The sequence below is a fragment of the Rhipicephalus sanguineus genome, chromosome 11 (assembly GCF_013339695.2).
Source record: "Rhipicephalus sanguineus isolate Rsan-2018 chromosome 11, BIME_Rsan_1.4, whole genome shotgun sequence".
NCBI lineage: Eukaryota > Metazoa > Arthropoda > Arachnida > Ixodida > Ixodidae > Rhipicephalus > Rhipicephalus sanguineus.
Window position 1 is genome coordinate 99,738,500 of NC_051186.1, and position 18,377 is coordinate 99,756,876.

Consider the following 18,377-nt stretch of genomic DNA (forward strand, 5'->3'; position numbering starts at 1 on the left):
CAGGACATTCTGGCGTGGCTTGCGCAAGGCAGTAGTAACACATGTAAGGGAGCGGTAACATAAAACATAGAAAGAAAGGAGTGCGTGTGGCAGTATGTTCAGGTTTGACTTCGTTATTCTGAACGAATCAGCTGAAAAAGCAGGTAATAAGATGTCCTCACTTGTATGCCAGTTTTCTGAAGACGGTCAATTGAGGATGAGCTTGCATAGCTATGACATGATTGCCTGATGGAACTCTGATTGGCAACGTAAAAATTCTTGCGAGTTGGTAATGCATGTTGAACCGCAGCGCAAATACTAAGACAGGGACGATAGAAAGAAGGATGAATGAGGTGCTGATTGGTGATGATGAATTCTGATTGGCTGATGAATTCCGATTGGTTCGATTTATCTCTTAAAAATGTATGTGGTCAACTGCAAAGGAGGGTGTGCTTTCTTCTGCACCAATGAAGCTTCCATAGCGTTGCATGGACTTGTGAGCCAGTGTATAGAGGTGATGCCGTTTCTGTTGATAGAACGATTGCCACCTTTTCCTTCTTTTTTCTTTTTTTGGAGCTTCTTTAAGTGAGCAGATGTTAAGGCTTCCTTTGTATGGCTTATAATGAGAAGTATTTGTTTTTAACCTGTATCTAGCCTTGTCACAGCTGCATTCCATCTTTTTGCATGCAGTTGTGTACAATGGGGAGCTGTACATCTTTGGGGGCTACAACGGACTGTTGCTGACCCATTTTGGTGACATGCACAAGTATGACCCAGGTGAGTGTAACGGGCCTGTCGTTATTTTTATTCATCCGATTTCATTTTACACATTGTGGGAGAGCATGTGCACCCATTTCCTTTCCTTAATGCTGGCCCGATCACAGACTAAAGGCGGGAGCGAAAAGGCCACTTGGAGAGCGAGCACCATTGCGCCTTTCCTAGCAACCCCTTCTTTCCCGCCGCACCTCGCGCCAATCCTCGCTTTCCTGCTCGCGGGAAAGGGAACTCGCCCCTGCGAGAGAAACCAACCTCGTGGTGGGGAGGGAGACGGGAGGTGGATAAAACAGCCGACCAGGCAGGGAGAAGGCCTCTCCTGCTCTGCTGGCCAGCCGTGCACAGAGCGGACCCCTTCATCTGGCGCCCAGCATGGGGCAGATGAAGGGGTCCGCTCTATGCACGGCTGGCGCAGAAGCCCAGCTCCAATTCCAGCTGCAAATAGTCGTACCGTGCACATGTCAACGTTCCCTTCCCGTAGCGCGAGTCATGGCAGCTACGACGGGTTCGGCTGAATAAGGCAACTGGCTCGAACAACAAACAACACTTTATTGCTACTCTAGCAATAACGCGTAAATGCCGCGTAGAGGGATAGTCCACTCAAGTAGAAAACAAAGGGTAACGCTTACACCTTCGGTCGATGGTTGGCTCGCGGGTCTTGGGGCTGTGATGTGGTTAGTGGCTCGTTTCGCGCAGGTCAGCAGAGCAGGAGAGGCCTTCTCCCTGCCTGGTCGGCTGTTTTATCCACCTCCCATCTCCCTCCCCAACACGAGGTTGGTTTCCCTCGCAGGGGCGAGTTCCCTTTCCCGCGAGCAGGAAAGCGAGGATTGGCGCGAGATGCGGCGGGAAAGAAGGGGTTGCTAGGAAAGGCGCAACGGTTCTCGCTCTCCAAGTGGCCTTTTGGCTCCTGCCTTGAGTCCACGATCGGGCCAGCATTAAGGAAAGAAATGGGCTGTGCGTGCTCTCCCACAACATTGTACAAAAAGGAATGAATTCTAAATATAATTTTCCTACATAACACTTACCTTTAATACGTATATTTGCCCGTAAACTGTGTGCTGCAGATTTTGACGCCACCTTGCAGCGTTTCGAAAGGCACATCGCGGGCAGTCTTTATCATCTCTGATGATACTGCGATGTAGGCCAAATGGATATCAGTTTTTCACAAAAGCTGATCACAGTTATGTGCTTAGAAGCAGTTCTCTTCACCTACACGTGCATCGGAATTTACACCCACGATGATTATCTCAAGTAATTGCTTGAGCTAACATTGAAAAGGACAAAAGTAACATACCCAATTTTTAACCCTGGGATTGAGGATGTCAAAGAACCAATGTTGGGTTGCCTTTTGCAAAGAGAAAGCAGTTGCATGGATGAAATATAGTTTGCAAGGTTTTTGAAGTGAAATATGCTTGTCTTTGTATGCATTACGTGTACTATGTCGGCAGTCTTCTGGAAAGCCTTGCCCGGTATCCACTATACTTGTTATAACCTGGCCATTCAAGGCCTCAGGCAAATTGACCTAGTTGAACAAAAGTGTACCTGCCACAGTGGCCTAGTGGTTGTGGCACCCTGACTACTGACTAGAATGTGGCGGGATCAAATCCCGGGCACAGCAGCCGCATTTTTGATGGAGGCGTAAATGCTTGAGGCCCGTGTAGTTAGCCTTAGGTACGCGCTAAGGAACCCCAGGTGGTCGAAATTTCCGGAGCCCTCCACTACGGCGTCCCTTCATAATCATATCGTGGTTTTGGGACGTTAAACCCCAAGAACCCCATGGAGTGTTTTACACTCGCCGTCATGGCTACTGGCAGCGCTGACTGACGCTCCCACGTTTAATACACATATACCCCATAAAGTGGACGGGGGGATGGCTGCCGCGGTAGCTCAGTTGGTAGAGCATCGGACGCATTATTCAAAGGTCGCAGGTTCGGTCCCTGCCCGCGGCAAGCTATCTTTTCGTCCACTTTTCTTTCTTCACATTTACATTACATTTACTACTAATAACGTCCCCTATACTTTCCTTGGCATTATTGTCTGTTAGTTGTCAATAATATTGTGTATAACAAAGAAAAACAAGCCCTTAAAATTTCCAAGTATTATTATTGTATTATGAACAAAAATGAAATCTATCGTGCAGAGAGCTCGTGCTGGAGCCAAGTGAAGATCCAACGAGAGGGCCCATGTGCCAGGAGGCGCCAGTGCTGCTGCATGGTCGGTGACCGACTGTTTCTCTTTGGCGGCACCAGGTGAGTAGGCACTTTAATAGCTGTGGTGGTGATGGGTGTTACTTGGTCTGCTTGTAGTGCACCGAAAAATGTATACAGTTGAGATGCCATACAATTGAACCTTGTTTTTCTAGTAGCATGGGGACCATAAATTGGACCCTTGTCAAGCGACCAAGTTAAGTGTACTTACTGGGGAGTACACTTTGGTTAACGTGTGCTTTACCAAATCTGAACGCTGCAAGTGGAGTGTCACGTGCGGAAGAGTATACACTCAAACCTAATTATAACAAAGTCGCATCTTCTACGAAAATAGCTTCGTTATATCCGAAAATTCGTTATAAACGTTTATTTGTAACACTGTCTCAGTGACAAGACTATTCCTCATTTACTTCGTTATAGCCACTTATTCGTTATATCCGTGTTCGTTATATAGAGGTTTCAGTGTACTCCTTGTTGGAGTGTTGTCCGTGAGTCACTTTTCTGCATCTTGGAGACATGCATATGCACTGGTATTGACTTGCAACGCTTGTATGAAAGACAGCCGTGTCTTTTGGTAACAAAAAGATAACTTTGTTTTTTCTTATATTTTGGCGTAAAACAATCATATTTCTGAATTTTTTTTTTCATCTACATCTCAGAAAATGGCACTTGCAGTCTGTTGCCATTTCTTCTCTGCAAGCGTGCACTATTTTTTTCATTTAGCATCGAAGCGTACTGCTCGTAAAAGCACGTAACTTGCCTTCTTGGCACGTGTATTGGTTCATTACATGATATCTGATATTCGTTGTAACAGTACACATTGATAGAAATCAGTGCCAACAAGTCAGCAGTCTGGCTCACGCTAAAATTCTAGATTTAAGCACTAGGGTGTGCGAATATTCGAATCTAATACTACGTAATCGAATAATTCAATTCGACTTTAAAATAGCTAGTATTCGAACTGTCAAATAATTTGACAGGACGAATATATAAAACGCGAAAAAGGCCAATGGTGCAACTTGGCGAACATGGGGTGGCTAACGTCGTTAGCGTCGTTAATGCTAACGTCGTTACAGTAGGCCTTTCATTAAACATTTTACCTATTTCCTGGTTCAAAAACGAGCATGTGTTTACTGTACAGGAGATTATGTCCTTTCAGCACGTAAAAAAAAGGGACATGAGAAAACTGGCAAGCCCTTTCTTTTTCAACTTCGCTTCCGAAACGAAGGTATGGACTTTGGCCTGCGAAACTCTTGAGGATTGGTTTCACACGCGAAAATTTGTTTGCGCTATGTAGTTGCCACTGCTGCACTGCACCACTCGTTCAGACACCCCCATCGTTTCGGCGTGCAATCAAAATGCTGCTGTAAACGGGCGCCCAAAGATTTTTGGGCGTAGAGCACACATGGCGATGGAGCACAATAATGTGACCATTGTCAGATGAGACGTATTGCGCGACCATAGGGTAAAAAAAAGGTAGCTACCGTACCACCCGCTGTTACCCATTAGGAGGTTAAGAGTGGTGCTGCTGACTGGAATGGCGGCTCTTCTATCAACATGGTTGCGCACCCATAAAAGCTGAAAAAGAAAAAAGCGTAACAAAGCTGTCATCACACGGTAGCTTCCTTGATTTTTCCTTTGTCTTGCTGTAATTGGTGGTGCACACTTCGATACTATTCGATATTCGATTAGATATTCGATATTTTTGCCACTGTTCGGCACTATTCAATTCAACATGAAATTTCACTATTCGCACACTCCTATTGAAAACAAATCATTCTGGGCTTCAAACTTACTATAAACAAGGTAATCCTTAGCTGTCTCCTGGTGGAACTCTCAAACTAAACAGACCATTGTGAATTGTCTTTCAATAATTATTTTCAATAATTATTCACGGTGAAATTTCACCGTGAACAGTCACTAACTCGCTCAGCGTTCAGTTCTACTGCATTTTATGCTACCTTTCCAGTTTTGAACCTCGTGCAAACCAAATATATCTTCGTTATTCAATGTCGCAGCAATGTTCACTCTCTTGATTTCGTTGTACAAATAATAAATGTCACTGAAATTGACTGACTAACCAAACTTTGTATTTAGTTCACTATAACCGAGAATTTGCCATATCAGTGTTCATTATAACTGGGCTCAACTGTATAATGAACTCATATGTAGCAAAAGATTTCTTTTATTGTAATGTTTGTTACATTGAGGTTTCTGCCCTCCATTTGTGCAGGATGATGTCAAGCATACCGAAAATCGTTATGTGCCACTACATTTCGCACCCTTGAAGATATTTCAAGTTGTTTCTTGAAGCAACAGTAAAGGGGCACTAAAGAGGAAAAATATATTTTTCTCGTATCAGTAAACTACTTTTTCACTATGCCAAAAACACCACACTTGCTGCAAGAAGGCGCTTAGTAAGCGAGAAGACGCGCAAAAAGAAAATGTGGGTGGCGATGCCGCCTTGAAGTTTCCGCACCAAATGCCATGACGTCACATATTGTGACAGTGCCTACTAGGGCCTACGTAGTTCCTAATCAGTAAAAAGGAGGCGCATTGTCCTCTGAGGGGGCCATAGGCTTAACATACCAAGTTTAAGGAAATTTCGTTGAACCATTGGTGCCAAAATACGATAAGTACACTTTGAAATCTGTGACGTCACGCACGGAGATATTGGCACGAAACTTAAAAATGGAACTTTGAACTTCATTTTCTCCTATATTAATAAACCTATGATGGCTAGATTAAGCACGTTAGAGTTCTCAGAGTACAATTTATCAGTATAAACTGATTCATTGTTTCTCTTTAGTGTCCCTTTAAGCAGTACGAACACTGATTGATGCAGAAAAGTACCACCACCGCCACAACTACAAAAAGAAAAAAAGAATAAGAGGCTTCATATGCCAAACTACGACGTGGGCATTCAAGATGTGGAAACATGGTTGCCGTAACATTGTTCTAGAGTTAGAAACACCACATGACCTTTTTGAATCTCTGTGCATGCAGGACACTGTAGAAACGGAAAATTTTTTGTTTTTATTTTACCAGTTTAGCCTATAAAACTCATTTTGATGTTCGTAGAACTTGTCCAAATTCGCTCTTCTGTTTGGAAAATTTCCATTGCATTGAAACTGCATAGCAAGTTTACTTTGTTAAATCGAAAGAAATAAATATATGCCTTTTCAGGAATGAAGAGTTGAAAAAAAAAAAAGCTTGTTACATTGAAACTTCATTATTTTGAGGTTTTCTATGTATATTGTCACGTGGTTGTGACGGTGACGAAAAGCAAATGCAGCTAGTAAAGATGAAACGCTTTATTGGGCGAACTTGTGCCCAGTAAAAGAAAGACACAAAGTACAAGCAAGACTTGCTGTAAAATGATAACAGGCGAGTACAGACGTTGGTCGTTGGTCATGTGATCGTCGGTGGAACACGTCATCTTTTATGCTTGAAATGATAATAAATTCTAGCATTATCGCTCGCGTTAGCTTCAGAAGAAACTCTGCTACTTGTGTCGTAGGCACAATCATATCAGGATAGTAGTTCAAAACAATAGAGAAGTTTCTCAAACATTACAGCAGGGCTTGCGCCAAGCGGTGGTAACAGTATTTGTGAGTGATACCCAATCACATCAAAAAAAGATGGCTGATCCCTCTGTCATAGGAATCGGTATAACATGAAAGTGAAACGTGTCTTCACAGATGTAGTTGAGCGTTTGTTGGGCATTCTTTCGCCCGAACGGCGAAGGAATGAATGCTATAGCAACAAGTTGTAATGTCACGTGAAAAACAGCAAGCAGCTCGAACCTTGCAACGCGCTGCTGAAGCAGAAAGGATGCACGGAACGAACATACACAGGATAAGTGCGAACTGTCACACTTGTAACTTATTTTTGTTTGAGCATTGTGCTCCTTTCGCAAAAGCGGCCGCTGCACTGAGCGAAGTGACCTTCGTTCTCTCAACGCAAACTTGTGGTGAGAGCACGAGAAAAACCACCGCCATCAAAAGATAAGTGCGTGCACGAGCGACCACGCCCTGTAGAGGCGCGCACTCATCGCGATGCACGGGGCATCAGTCTTTAAAGTGCGCTCTTCGAGCCCTTCGCGCCATCTTGCTAGTGATAACGAAAACACGCTGTTGTACCACCGATCTCCGAGTACCGCCACCGGCATATGGTGTAGATAAATAACTCGCCGTTAGCACTGCGAAGAACGTGCCGTCTGTAGCCTAATCGTTTCGCACCGCGCGCTGCGGAGCGAGCGGTCGTAAGTTGGACTCTCGGTGGCGGAACTTTTTCTTTAAGTTTTTTTCTTTGCCATCTGTTCGTCTTTATATTTTGCGTCATATCTGTGACGGAAATACGTGAGTGGAGCCGTGGTGGACCCCTTAAAGGGGTACTGACACGAATATTTTCAGTTGTCGTTTTTTTGCGTCAAATGAAAGTTCAAGCCCTCAAGAGCCTAGAAAAGGTAGTGCTAAGCGCAAGTGCGCCCTGAAAAAGTAATTACAGTATGTTTTTAAAAGCTAGCTTCGGTTTATACTGTACCCTGACGTCACAACACGGGTATGAGCTTCTCGTCGCGTGCTCGCACAATATATAGTGACGTTTCCACGGCCACTCCGCACCGTGGCTCCGTTGGTGACGCACAAGAGGCCATTTTGGAAGTTTTGGTGACGCACAAGTGGCCATCTTGGAAGTTTTGGTACCTAACGTCATCACAACTAGCGAGACTGCTGCGTGATGTCACCAGAATTTGTACTGTAGCCTGACGTCAAGCTAGTATCGATGTCAGTAGGTGCGCCATGTAAAAATTGACTTTAATATCGAATTAAAATATTTTATCAGCATTTGCTGAGCTTCTCACTTGCTCAGAGCCATCTGTGTATAGAGGAGATTTTTATGGCAGAGTAAACTCGCCTTCGAAAAAAGGTGTCAGTACCCCTTTAAACATTTCGTGTTAAAATAAAGGAATAAGCCCACGTGACAATATAGTGGTCTGATTCTAAACGAAAAGCACTACTGATCAATGTCACAGAAACTTGCTTCAGGATGTTAATTTGTCAGCGAAATCATTTAGCCAATTCCCATTTCACTATGACAAATGTCATACGTTTTATTGCTCTTCTGTGCAGTCCGACTCCGAATCAGGTTGCCAGGCAGCGGATGGAGGAGTTTGATGCCAACGATCTGACACTCATGGATCACTCAGATCTGCACGTCCTCGACTTTGGTGAGTCGTTGATGCCACGGTGCGCCCTTCTCGCTTTGGCTCCGACATTGTTTGCATTGCCCTGTATGCATTGTCTCAAACTTGCATAATCACGAAGCAGATATCTGTTAAGTGTGCGTAGGATAGAGGCGCACCCATCAAATATGCACGGGCAACCACACTAAATGAACTAGACAGAAAAAAATTTTTGTGTTCTAGCATTTAATAAGAAAGGTTTACTTGACCTTTGTATAACGCTATTGGAAACTGCCAAAATAGGCATATTGCAAAATTGTTTTTGTAAATACAGTAAAACCTCGGTGATACGAATCTCGAGGGGATACCAAAAATATTCGTATCATCTGAAATTCGTATCACCAGAAAACATAGAAAATTAGTATGCGACAAAATCAAGTTGGCATACGTTTTGGTTTAGTGTTTCTCAGGGCCGCAGCGACGTCATGAACATCTCTGAATAATTGCCAGTAAAGTTTTCAGACGTCAACGTTCATACTTGTACTTGTAAATATTCGGTGCATGCGCACGTGTGTAATCAATGAACCAGATGTGTTGTGCAATGTGACCGCTAGTAACCGCTTCCTAATCTTACTACGCTTTTCTGCGTGACACCAGAGTACTGCGGCAAAAGTGACTTAAGAATACGCTTTTCTGCGTGACACCAGAGTACTGCGGCAAAAGTGACTTAAGAAACGCTTTGCACACGATAAATAGAGGCCAAGCTCCTTCGCCAAGACCGTCTGCTTCTTCTCTTGGCGTCTTTGTCCACCTTTAATGGGACTTCATGACGGACCCGTAGCCCAAGTTTCAGTCTTGTTTCATAGAACGGCTGATTGCGGGGACATGGCTTGCATCGACGTGGCAGGCACGTGTTAACACAGTACAAAGACGCTGCTGCCTCGAGCACAGGAGCACGCGTCGGAAAAAAAAGTGCGACGTCAACGTCATCTGTAACCTAAACGCATAGGCGCCTAAAAGCCTCCAAGGATCACGAGCACTATCTCGGAGGCAACAACGCACCGCTGATGGTCGCGCAGCGCGCATGCCCGCGCCTGCGCGTGACTGCCGCGTCTTCTGCTACGGCGTGGGCAGCGCCTGTTTGTACCTGTGTGCTAGCGTACGTTTGTATCAAACGTCGTGAGGTGCAAATCGGTTTGCAACAACCGTACTCCAATACATTGCAGGCTAGTGGGCCTTGGCCAGGACCACAGAAAAATTCGTATCACCCCGAAATTCCTACGAGCCGTGATCGTATCACCGAGGTTTTACTGTACTCATATGCAATGATATTATGTATTGTTGCTATATTTGCTAATGTGTATGTGTATCAGAACCATGTAACAAAAGCATTTTGTCACTGCTGTTGTAGAAGTGGCCGAGCTTAGTCAAACCGCATAAATGAAGCTTTAACTTTATCTGTAACAGTTTATTGTTTATGGCAACAATATGATTTGATTGATTGATTGATTGATTGATTGATTGATTGATTGATTGATTGATTGATTGATTGATTGATTGAAATGCTACTTCAAATGCAGTCAATGCTAACCTGGCATGTACTATTATAGGTTATGCCTTGCACTATATGATGCCGCAGATAATCTCTGTCTGCCGTTGAATGCAGGCTGCTTGCCTTCCAATTTTAGGGTTGCCTCTTAGCATGGCCTAGGAATTTTGAGGAGTTCTTAAGTGATATTTAAGCTCTCTGAAAGCTTTGCTGTTGATTTTTTTTATGAAGATCACCTACGAGCCTACATTTTTTACGGCATTGAACGTTCGTAACTGTTGCCTGCAATTGCTCAGTTAAAGGGACCCACAACCAATTTTTATGGCACCTGTTTTCTTTAGTGCAATGTAAATCTTACCGGTCAGAGTTTCTAATCACCGAATGGCAACGTGGAAAACATTGTGAAACATTTATAATTGGAAATTTTTCGATTTGCGGTGACTATGAACTTGTACACAAAGCACATGCTGCAAACGGTGGGAGGCGTGCATGACTGCATTCATGTCCATGCACTGCGATTTGCTGTGCATGTGTGCAGAGTGCATGCGTGCGCCGCGGCTCAACATGTTCCACTAGTTGCTGTGAAGGCAGCACCGCTTCTCAATGTCAACTCTTGTTGCCTCGCAAGTGACGCAGAATAGCGTGGCGGTGGATAATAATATATGTACTACTCTGATTTTGAGCACTTGTTATGGTGTGTATAAAAGCATCATACTACGTAGAGCAAATGAAAAGACTCCATGGCACAGCATCAAAGCTCTTCCGCTAGCCTATGTGACTTACCATCTTTTGTCTTTACTTTTGAGCGCAATTAAAAGACATTAGCCTACTCAAATCGCAAAAAGGATGCTCTGAATCTGTCACTATATAGTTCGTGCATCGGCGTCGGCAGGTTTTCGTTTTGGAGAGCACAAACCAGTGTTGCATCGCGGTGGGAAAGGGGGGAGCACTGGTGTGGAGCTTGGGGCGGGGGGAAGGCGGGGAGGGGTGGGGGCGAGTGCCCTTTTTGCACCCCTCTGCCGACACCCATGAATTGACAGTCTTTTCATTTCCACCGGGATCTAATCACACATTCTGGCCAGTTGTCGGTCCCTTTAAGGAAATTGTAGAATCACCGACTCAGGATGAATTTTTTCGTGTGTCTTCTCAGCACCAACTCTGAAGACACTGTGCCTGCTGGCTGTCATAGATGCGCGCTTGGACATCAGCCACCTGCCACAGGACATCAGGTGAGCTGTCATGTGATTAAGGTTGGCACGGACAATGGTCCCTGGAACGATCATTTATGTCCTTAGCTGTAACATTGAGACTGGTCACTTCAATTGGAGAGACATTCGTAGTACTATTTTAACATAGGGAACATGCAGATGGTAATAAACCGATCTCACCAGATGATCTGCCCATGCGCGAGTTTCAGGCAGCGGCACTGCTGCCATGTTAGTTGTAGTACTCTGGGAGCTGCTGGTGTGGCTGTTTGCAGCGGGCTTGAGGTATATTGGCGTTATGTGCAAATCCTCGGCACATGAGACGATTGAATGTTTTGGAAAATTGTGTCTGGACCTCCAATGCAGTTGTTTTGTTTCAGTTTAAACTGTACCCTAGTGCTAAGAAAAAAAAGAGCAGTCAATAGTGCTTACATCTCACCAGCTCATCACATCATGTTGATGCGCTTGCTTCGCTTCGCATTGCTGTTGCTTATATTCGCTGAATAAATATCAATAAAAAAAACTAAAAAGTACGTTCCCGTCGTCATGAGTGCGAAAATCTGCTTCAGTGAACGCCAGCATGCGATAGATACAAGCTACGGTGTGTGGGAAATAACTTGCCCGTACCACCCAAACTGCGCAGAGCTCTCCGAGACTTTGAACACGGGGGGAAAAAAAACAATAAACAAACCAAAGGGACTAAAAAAAAAATGCCTTCTGCGCTTCTTTTCTGTCCAAGCAACACTTTCCATGTACCCTATGGTGTCAACACAGGACTTCGATCATAGTGATGCGTTGAACGTGAATGAAGATGAAATGGCCGCCGTGAAGCAGGTTAGAGGTGCGTCCGCGAAACAGCAACTCGCCGCATGCCATTTGCAAAAGTTTAACATCGCGGAAATCTCGTGAACCGCAAGATTTTTCCTGTTGCACAAGGGATGGACGAGTCAGCGATTTTGGTGACTCACAGAATGCAGCGGATAACCAGTAGCTCGCCCTGGCCACCAGCAGTGGCCTCACAGTCGATGGCTCAGGGCCAATATCGTAATCCAAGTCCTCTGGTTTCAGACCGCTGTCGTAGCATCCCAGCATCAAGTGCATGAACCCAACCATGGCAATTCATCCAAGTAAGGCCATGAAAGCTTGTTATTGCAGCTTGCCGATGCACCAGGTACACACAGCTGAAGCGCAGCGACATGCACTGCGGCAGCAGCGGCATAGTGAAACGCGCGGTGAGATCGGATCTATTGCAGATTTGTTGTTGTGACTTCGCTTGAGTATACGCAGATTCTACTAACTTTCACATTGTAAAAAAAAGCATTCTGATTGTAAGCAATTCTGCTATGAATTTGCACATATTGTCACGCGCTATAGGTTCTGTAGGGGCAAGAACACCGGAACAGTAATACCAGGTGGCAGTGTACAGAAACAGCTATGTACTGATACCAATTTCGAGATAATTCACTTATTGTTTGAAATACACTTTGACAAACGAGTGTCTTCCATTTCACCCTTTTGATGAAGAGATGAGGTGTAAATTTTTATTTAAAAGGTATTATTTCGAATATTATCAAGAAAGAAAAAACTTAAATCTTGCTTTATGTACACGTAGCTATCTATAGATAAACGCTGAGCCCCATTCTAGTTTTCACTTACTAATTTTTGAAAAATACTAAAACTCATTGGATTTATGTGTAAATGAAACTGTACAGCAATAATGCATCAAGAATTATCTTTATATTGAAATTGTGTAGCTCTTGCCGAATCGACTGGCAAGAAGAGCCCTTCAATAAAAAATGTGGTAAAATTAAATTAAATTCTCATATTCGAAATTCTCGGGAAATGAAATTTGCGAATGCATTTGGAATCAACATCAGTCGACACTGTCGACGAGCAGAAGGCAAGATTCTGAGATTTAAAGATTACGCGAGAGAGTATAGACCAGAACACAGCGAATTCCTTGCGCATTGCCACATTTGCATCGCGCGTCGCGCCATCTATCGCACACGTGACGAAACAACATGCGCGGGCTGCCACGCCAGCAGACGCTACACAGAGCAAACGTGAAACTCCCGAAACTCAGCCCGTCTGAGAGCGTGTTTTGCGTCTTTTCTAGCCTGGACCTTTTCGCTGTTTTTATTGGAACATCAAGAACAACTTGCTCATGCAAGTCCACAATGTATACAGTAAGTGCTGAGTGGGCTGCGGAAGCAACCTCGTCAGATACGTAAGCTGTTACATTTGTAAAAAAAACGTTCTCGCTGTAGTACGCGTGAATCGTAATTGCAGTGCAGCTAGCGAAAGAGTGAAACAATGTTTTGTTGCCCCATATTACAAGTCGTGCACAAATTTTTGTGAAAGCTCATCATTTCAGCATGCATCGCGTAATAATTAGAGTACGCTTTATGAGTAGTTTCGCGGAACGTAATTTTTGTTTCACGAGCGCTCTTACAATAATGCGTCTTGCTCACAAAAGCAGGCTATCAGAGAGTATAACCTGCAGTACCGTTCAGCGATCCCTTTTGGAAGCTACCTGCGCGATTTTATTCTTGTAACGATGGTGTTTTACAAGCGAAACTGTGCTACTCTTAGTTAAGCCGGTTAGCTACGCCTGCGACGTAAAGGACACTTGTGGTATGGCCGCAGCACTAGCATGGTGAAGTGCATCCGTTTCAGATGTACCCGGTGGCCCTGTCTGGGCAAGACGCAAGTGGTCACCGTGTCGGTGCCATATAGACCTATCGTCAAGAATGACGCGGGCCGACGGCGGGGTGATGTCGACAACACTGGCCCGCACCCATGGTGCTCCCTGTTGAAAGTTTCGCGCATACACGCTGTCTCCTGGTTGCAATGACGGAGCTGGCCGGGATCCTCTGTCGGCATACAACTTCTGCTTAAGTTGCCTTACAAGTACCGACGTCTGCAGGCTTGGCCGCAAGACATCCAACGGTGTCTTGAAGGCTCTCCCTGTGAGGAGTTCGCACGGTGGCCGACCCGTTACTTCTGAGGCGTAGTCCTGTAGTGGAATAAGAACCGGGACAGTTGTGTTTGGAAGTTGCCCGACCCAGATTTCTTGAGTTTGTTTTTGACAGTCTGTACTGCTCGCTCTGCGGCACCGTTGGACGCAGGGTGATACGGCGGTACCAGCATGCGACGTATTCCATTTCGAGTCAAGAAGTCCAGGTACTGTGCACTGGTAAAAGCAGGACCATTGTCCGAAACTATGATGTCAGGGAGGCCGTGCTGGGCGAATGCCATTCTCAAGGCAGAAATGGTAGCGTCTGGTGATGTGGAAGACACAGGGAAGACTTCTATCCATTTCGAGAAGGCGTCCACTATAACCAAGAAGGTATGCCCTAGAAATGGTCCCCCGAAATCAATGTGAAGCCTAGACCAGGGTCGCTGTGGAAAAGGCCAGGGTGTCTGCTGCACTGGCTGGGCAGCTCTATGTTGAGCCTGGCACGTAGCACAGCTCTTCACACTGTTTGCGATGTCATTGTCAATGCCTGGCCACCAGACATGGCTCCTGGCGATCATCTTGCTCTTCTCAATACCCGGGTGGCTGGCATGAAGCACACCAAGAACCTGGGCCAGCAATTTTTTCGGAATCACGACTCTTGATCCCCATAGTAGACAGCCTTCATGGAGACTGAGTTCCGCACTTCTGGCACTGAAGGGTTTCCACTCTGGTCCCGCTGGGAGGCTTTCTCCTTTCAACACAGATAGGACAACATGGCTCAATACCGGATCGTCTCTTGTGGCTCGCGCTACAACAGCTGGTGAGAGGAGTTGTGGATATGCCTCCTCCAGCATGAAGATCTCGGCAGGGCGAGGAAATGCAGTGCAATCGTTGGGCAGCGGCAGTCTACTAAGCGCATCGGCATGCCCGAGCTCTTTGCCAGGTTTGTAGACAAGTTTGTAATTGTACGCGGAGAGCTTCAGGGCCCATCTGACCACTCTTGGCGAAGCCTGCACAGGAACAGGCTTGTTGGCACCCAGAAGTCCAAGAAGTGGCTTGTGGTCAGTGTGTGCTTCAAACGGTATGCCCCACAAGTACTGGTGGAACCGATCCACGCCAAACACCAAGGCCAGTGCTTCCTTGTCAAGTTGACTATAGTTTTGCTCTGCTTTTGATAAACTTCTAGAAGCAAAAGCAATTGGACGTTCTCGGCCATCAGCATCTTTCTGCGCCAAAACTGCGCCTATACCGTAAGGTGATGCATCACAGCTGAGACATACAGGCCTGTCTGGGCGGAAATGTACAAGAACTGGAGCTGAAGTCATCAGATGCTTGCAGGCAGTGAAAGCATCTTGCTGGTCCTTTCCCCACTGCCACTTCTTTCCATCACCAAGAAGCAAGTGCAACGGACGGAGAATTGCAGAAAGGTTGGGCAAGAAACGCCGATAGAAGTTGACGAGTCCCAAGAAGCTTTGAAGTTCCTTCACATCTTGTGGCACAGGAGCGTGCAGAATGGCAGACACCTTGTCCATGTTCGGAGAGAGGCCTTCCTTACTGATAATGTGCCCGAGATACTCAACTTGGGGTATGAAGAAGTGGCACTTCTCGAGTTTCAACTTGAGGCCCGATTCTTGAAGTTTGCCTAGTACCGCACGGAGGTTGCGACAGTGCTCGGCATCATTTGCACCAGTTATGAGAATGTCGTCAAAATAGACCACTACATGTGGCAGACCCCTGAGCAAGTTCTCCATCTCGCGTTAAAAAATAGCTGGAGCAGATGATACCCCAAAAGGTAAGCGGGTGTATTGAAACAACCCCATGTGCGTCGAAATCGTGACGTACTCTCTAGAGGCCTCATCCAGGACGACTTGCTGGTATGCGTCACGCAAGTCCAACTTTGTAAATTTCTCACCTCCGGCCAGCACAGTCCACAAGTCCTCAATTCTTGGAATAGGGTAGCGTTCCACCGTCGCGACTGGGTTAATGGTGACACCAAAGTCCCCACAGATTCTGATGCGCCCATCCCTTTTTGTCACGGGAACAATTGGGGCAGCCCACCTAGCTGTCTTCACCGGAACAATGATGGAATCTCTTATTAATCGCTGAATTTCTTGCGTGACTCCGTCTGTCAAAGCATACGGCATTGGGCGTGGCTTGAAGAACCGTGGTGGAGCATCTGAAGGTACATGTAGTGAAGCTGTCGCACCCTTGAACGTACCCAAACCTTCTTCAAACACTTCAGTGTAATCTTGCACTACGTGTTTCACATCAGCAAGTGCATGAATGTTCACTTCAACGTCGGAGACGCCGATGCCCAATTCTTGCATCCAGTTGCGTCCGAGCAGAGTGGGTGATTCGTTTCCGGCCAGAAAAATCGGTAGGTGAGCCTCCTTGCCATGAAACTTGACATGGACATCAGCTTTGCCTTGTACCTTCTTTAAATCCCCGGAATAGCTTCGCAGAAATACTTGAGACGGCTGCACCGGAATTGAAGGTAGAAGCTGTAGCAAACGCGACTTGGCAATGACTGAGACGCTCGCCCCCGTGTCCACTTCCATGCGTAGCGGCTTGCCGCAAACTTCAACACTGACGGTAAAAGGTGGAGGCGCCTTGGTGTAGTCAACTAACCACATGTTGAAAACTTCGGCAGGCGAAGTTGTAGCGGAGGCTTCATCCTGGACAGTATTTACGCGATGACGGTTGCTCGCCGACAGTGAACGTTGGCCCGCGAACGAACGCGGCCTGGGAGACCCGTCACTCTGTGATTGCTCGTCTTTTCGTTTCGTATTGCAAACTTTCGCCAAGTGGCCGCGTTTGTGGCAGTAACTGCAGACGGTCTTCACATGCCGGCAAGCGGACGCCAGGTGTGCATGCCCGCAGCGATAACAGGACACGCCCACCGGCGCTGCCGAGACGCGGAGGGTGGAAAAGAAGGTGCTAGCGTGAGCTTGCGCTATCTCCCCTGCATCCTTCTTTGCTGCTTCCATTGCTAGGGCGGTCTGCACTGCGTCTTCGAAAGTCAGGTCCGCTTTTTCCAGCAATCTTGTTTGGACGTCTGCGTTGTTGATGCCACACACGACGCGGTCGCGGAGCATGTTTTCAAGCTCTTTGCCGAAGTTGCAGTGCTCGGAAAGGCTCTTCAGCGCTGCAATGAAGTTGCTGACGGACTCTCCTTCAGCGCGAACGCGCGAGTTGAAACGGAACCGCTGCACAACAGCAGAAGGCTTCGGGCAGTAGTGGTGTCCTAGCACCAACAGAATCTCGTCCAACGTCTTGTCACTTGGCTGGTCAGGCTTGACCAAATTGCGAAGCAACGCATACGTTTTCTGCCCGCAGCAGCTGATGAAGACGGCTGTTCGCTTGTCTTCAGCGATGTCATTCGCCGTGAAGAATGCCTTCAGCCGGTCCACGTAGCAGGGCCAGTCATCGCCTCCTCCCTCGAAAGGCTCAAGATTGCCGAAATTTGGCATTTGGACGGATGGTGCAGCGGCAGGAACTCACGAGAACATTCTTTTTTATCCTCGTCGCCAGTTGATACATGCGCAGATGGCCGGGAGATAGCCGGAGACTAGATAGCAAAAATAAGACTTAGCGCTACGAGAGCCCAAAACAAACTGACTCTTTATTTTTCCCGCGTCCCCATCTTTCACCCTCAGGCGTGACGCCACAACACACAAAGCAACAGAGCCGCGCGAGGGCACTGCATGTTAGCCATTACATTGTGACAGGCGCGAGTACTGTTTACTTACGTGCCAATATATGTATTATGTGCAGCTGGATGCCTCGTGTTCAAATAAATTTGGGGACATCAAACACTGCAATGAAAGCAGGAAATTCTGACCAGCTGTTGAGGAGCACCGTGCCATTTATTAATTACCTTTTGAAGATGAAATCTCGAAGGCGTGGATGCCATCAAAAGGACTAAAGTTTAATACTACGTTGAAAATGGCAAAGCATGCTGATTGCTTGTGCATGAAAGCGCTACCTTGCACTAGATTTTCGTCAAAGGAAACGCTCAAAGGTATGAAGTGCACCCCCACACAAAGCTCGCGGCTGCCTTCAACCCAGCTGCGTGTCACGCAAGTTAGGTTCGCAAAATGAAATAGGTGGGCATCACACTGCAGAATACACGCAGTTAGTGTACTTACTCGCGTATTTTCACTCGGCTCCCAGTTTTTTTGCTTGAATCGCAGTAATCCACTCGTGGCGAAGCTGAAAACACCGCACCGGCACTATTTCCGTGGCGCGTCGTAATCGTCGCAGACAGCGCTAACATCCTCTTGTTGCGCTGCTTGTTTTGGCATCCAAAGACGACGCAGTAGTGCCCAGACGAGCTCTTATACGCTGAAGCGGCGTGAACGCGTACTTTTTCGCACTTTAAAGCCTCAGAACTGCAGCTTGCCCTGTTTATTTGGTGCAGCTCGCACGCGCCTTGGCAGCCCCGTCAGCCCGGCGTCTGGGTGCGAGAGTATCCGCTCGGCTCGCCAGCAGCCTGGGTGCGAGACAGGCGTGCTCTGGT

General features: G+C 46.4%; 1 protein-coding gene across 3 annotated transcripts in view; it reads left to right on the top strand.

Annotated features, from left to right (window-relative positions):
- Positions 1-18,377, top strand: part of LOC119373402 (kelch domain-containing protein 3) — a 536,457-nt gene that overhangs the window by 115,708 nt on the left and 402,372 nt on the right. For all 3 annotated transcript variants that reach the window (XR_007414339.1, XM_037643431.2, XM_049410770.1), the window contains 4 exons: positions 670-756; positions 2,894-3,002; positions 8,093-8,190; positions 10,845-10,923. Coding sequence is in view for 2 of the 3 variants with exons in the window: in XM_037643431.2 (XP_037499359.1) it covers positions 670-756; positions 2,894-3,002; positions 8,093-8,190; positions 10,845-10,923 (373 nt within the window). In the remaining variant the exon portion in view is untranslated. The remainder of the gene's footprint in view (positions 1-669; positions 757-2,893; positions 3,003-8,092; positions 8,191-10,844; positions 10,924-18,377) is intronic.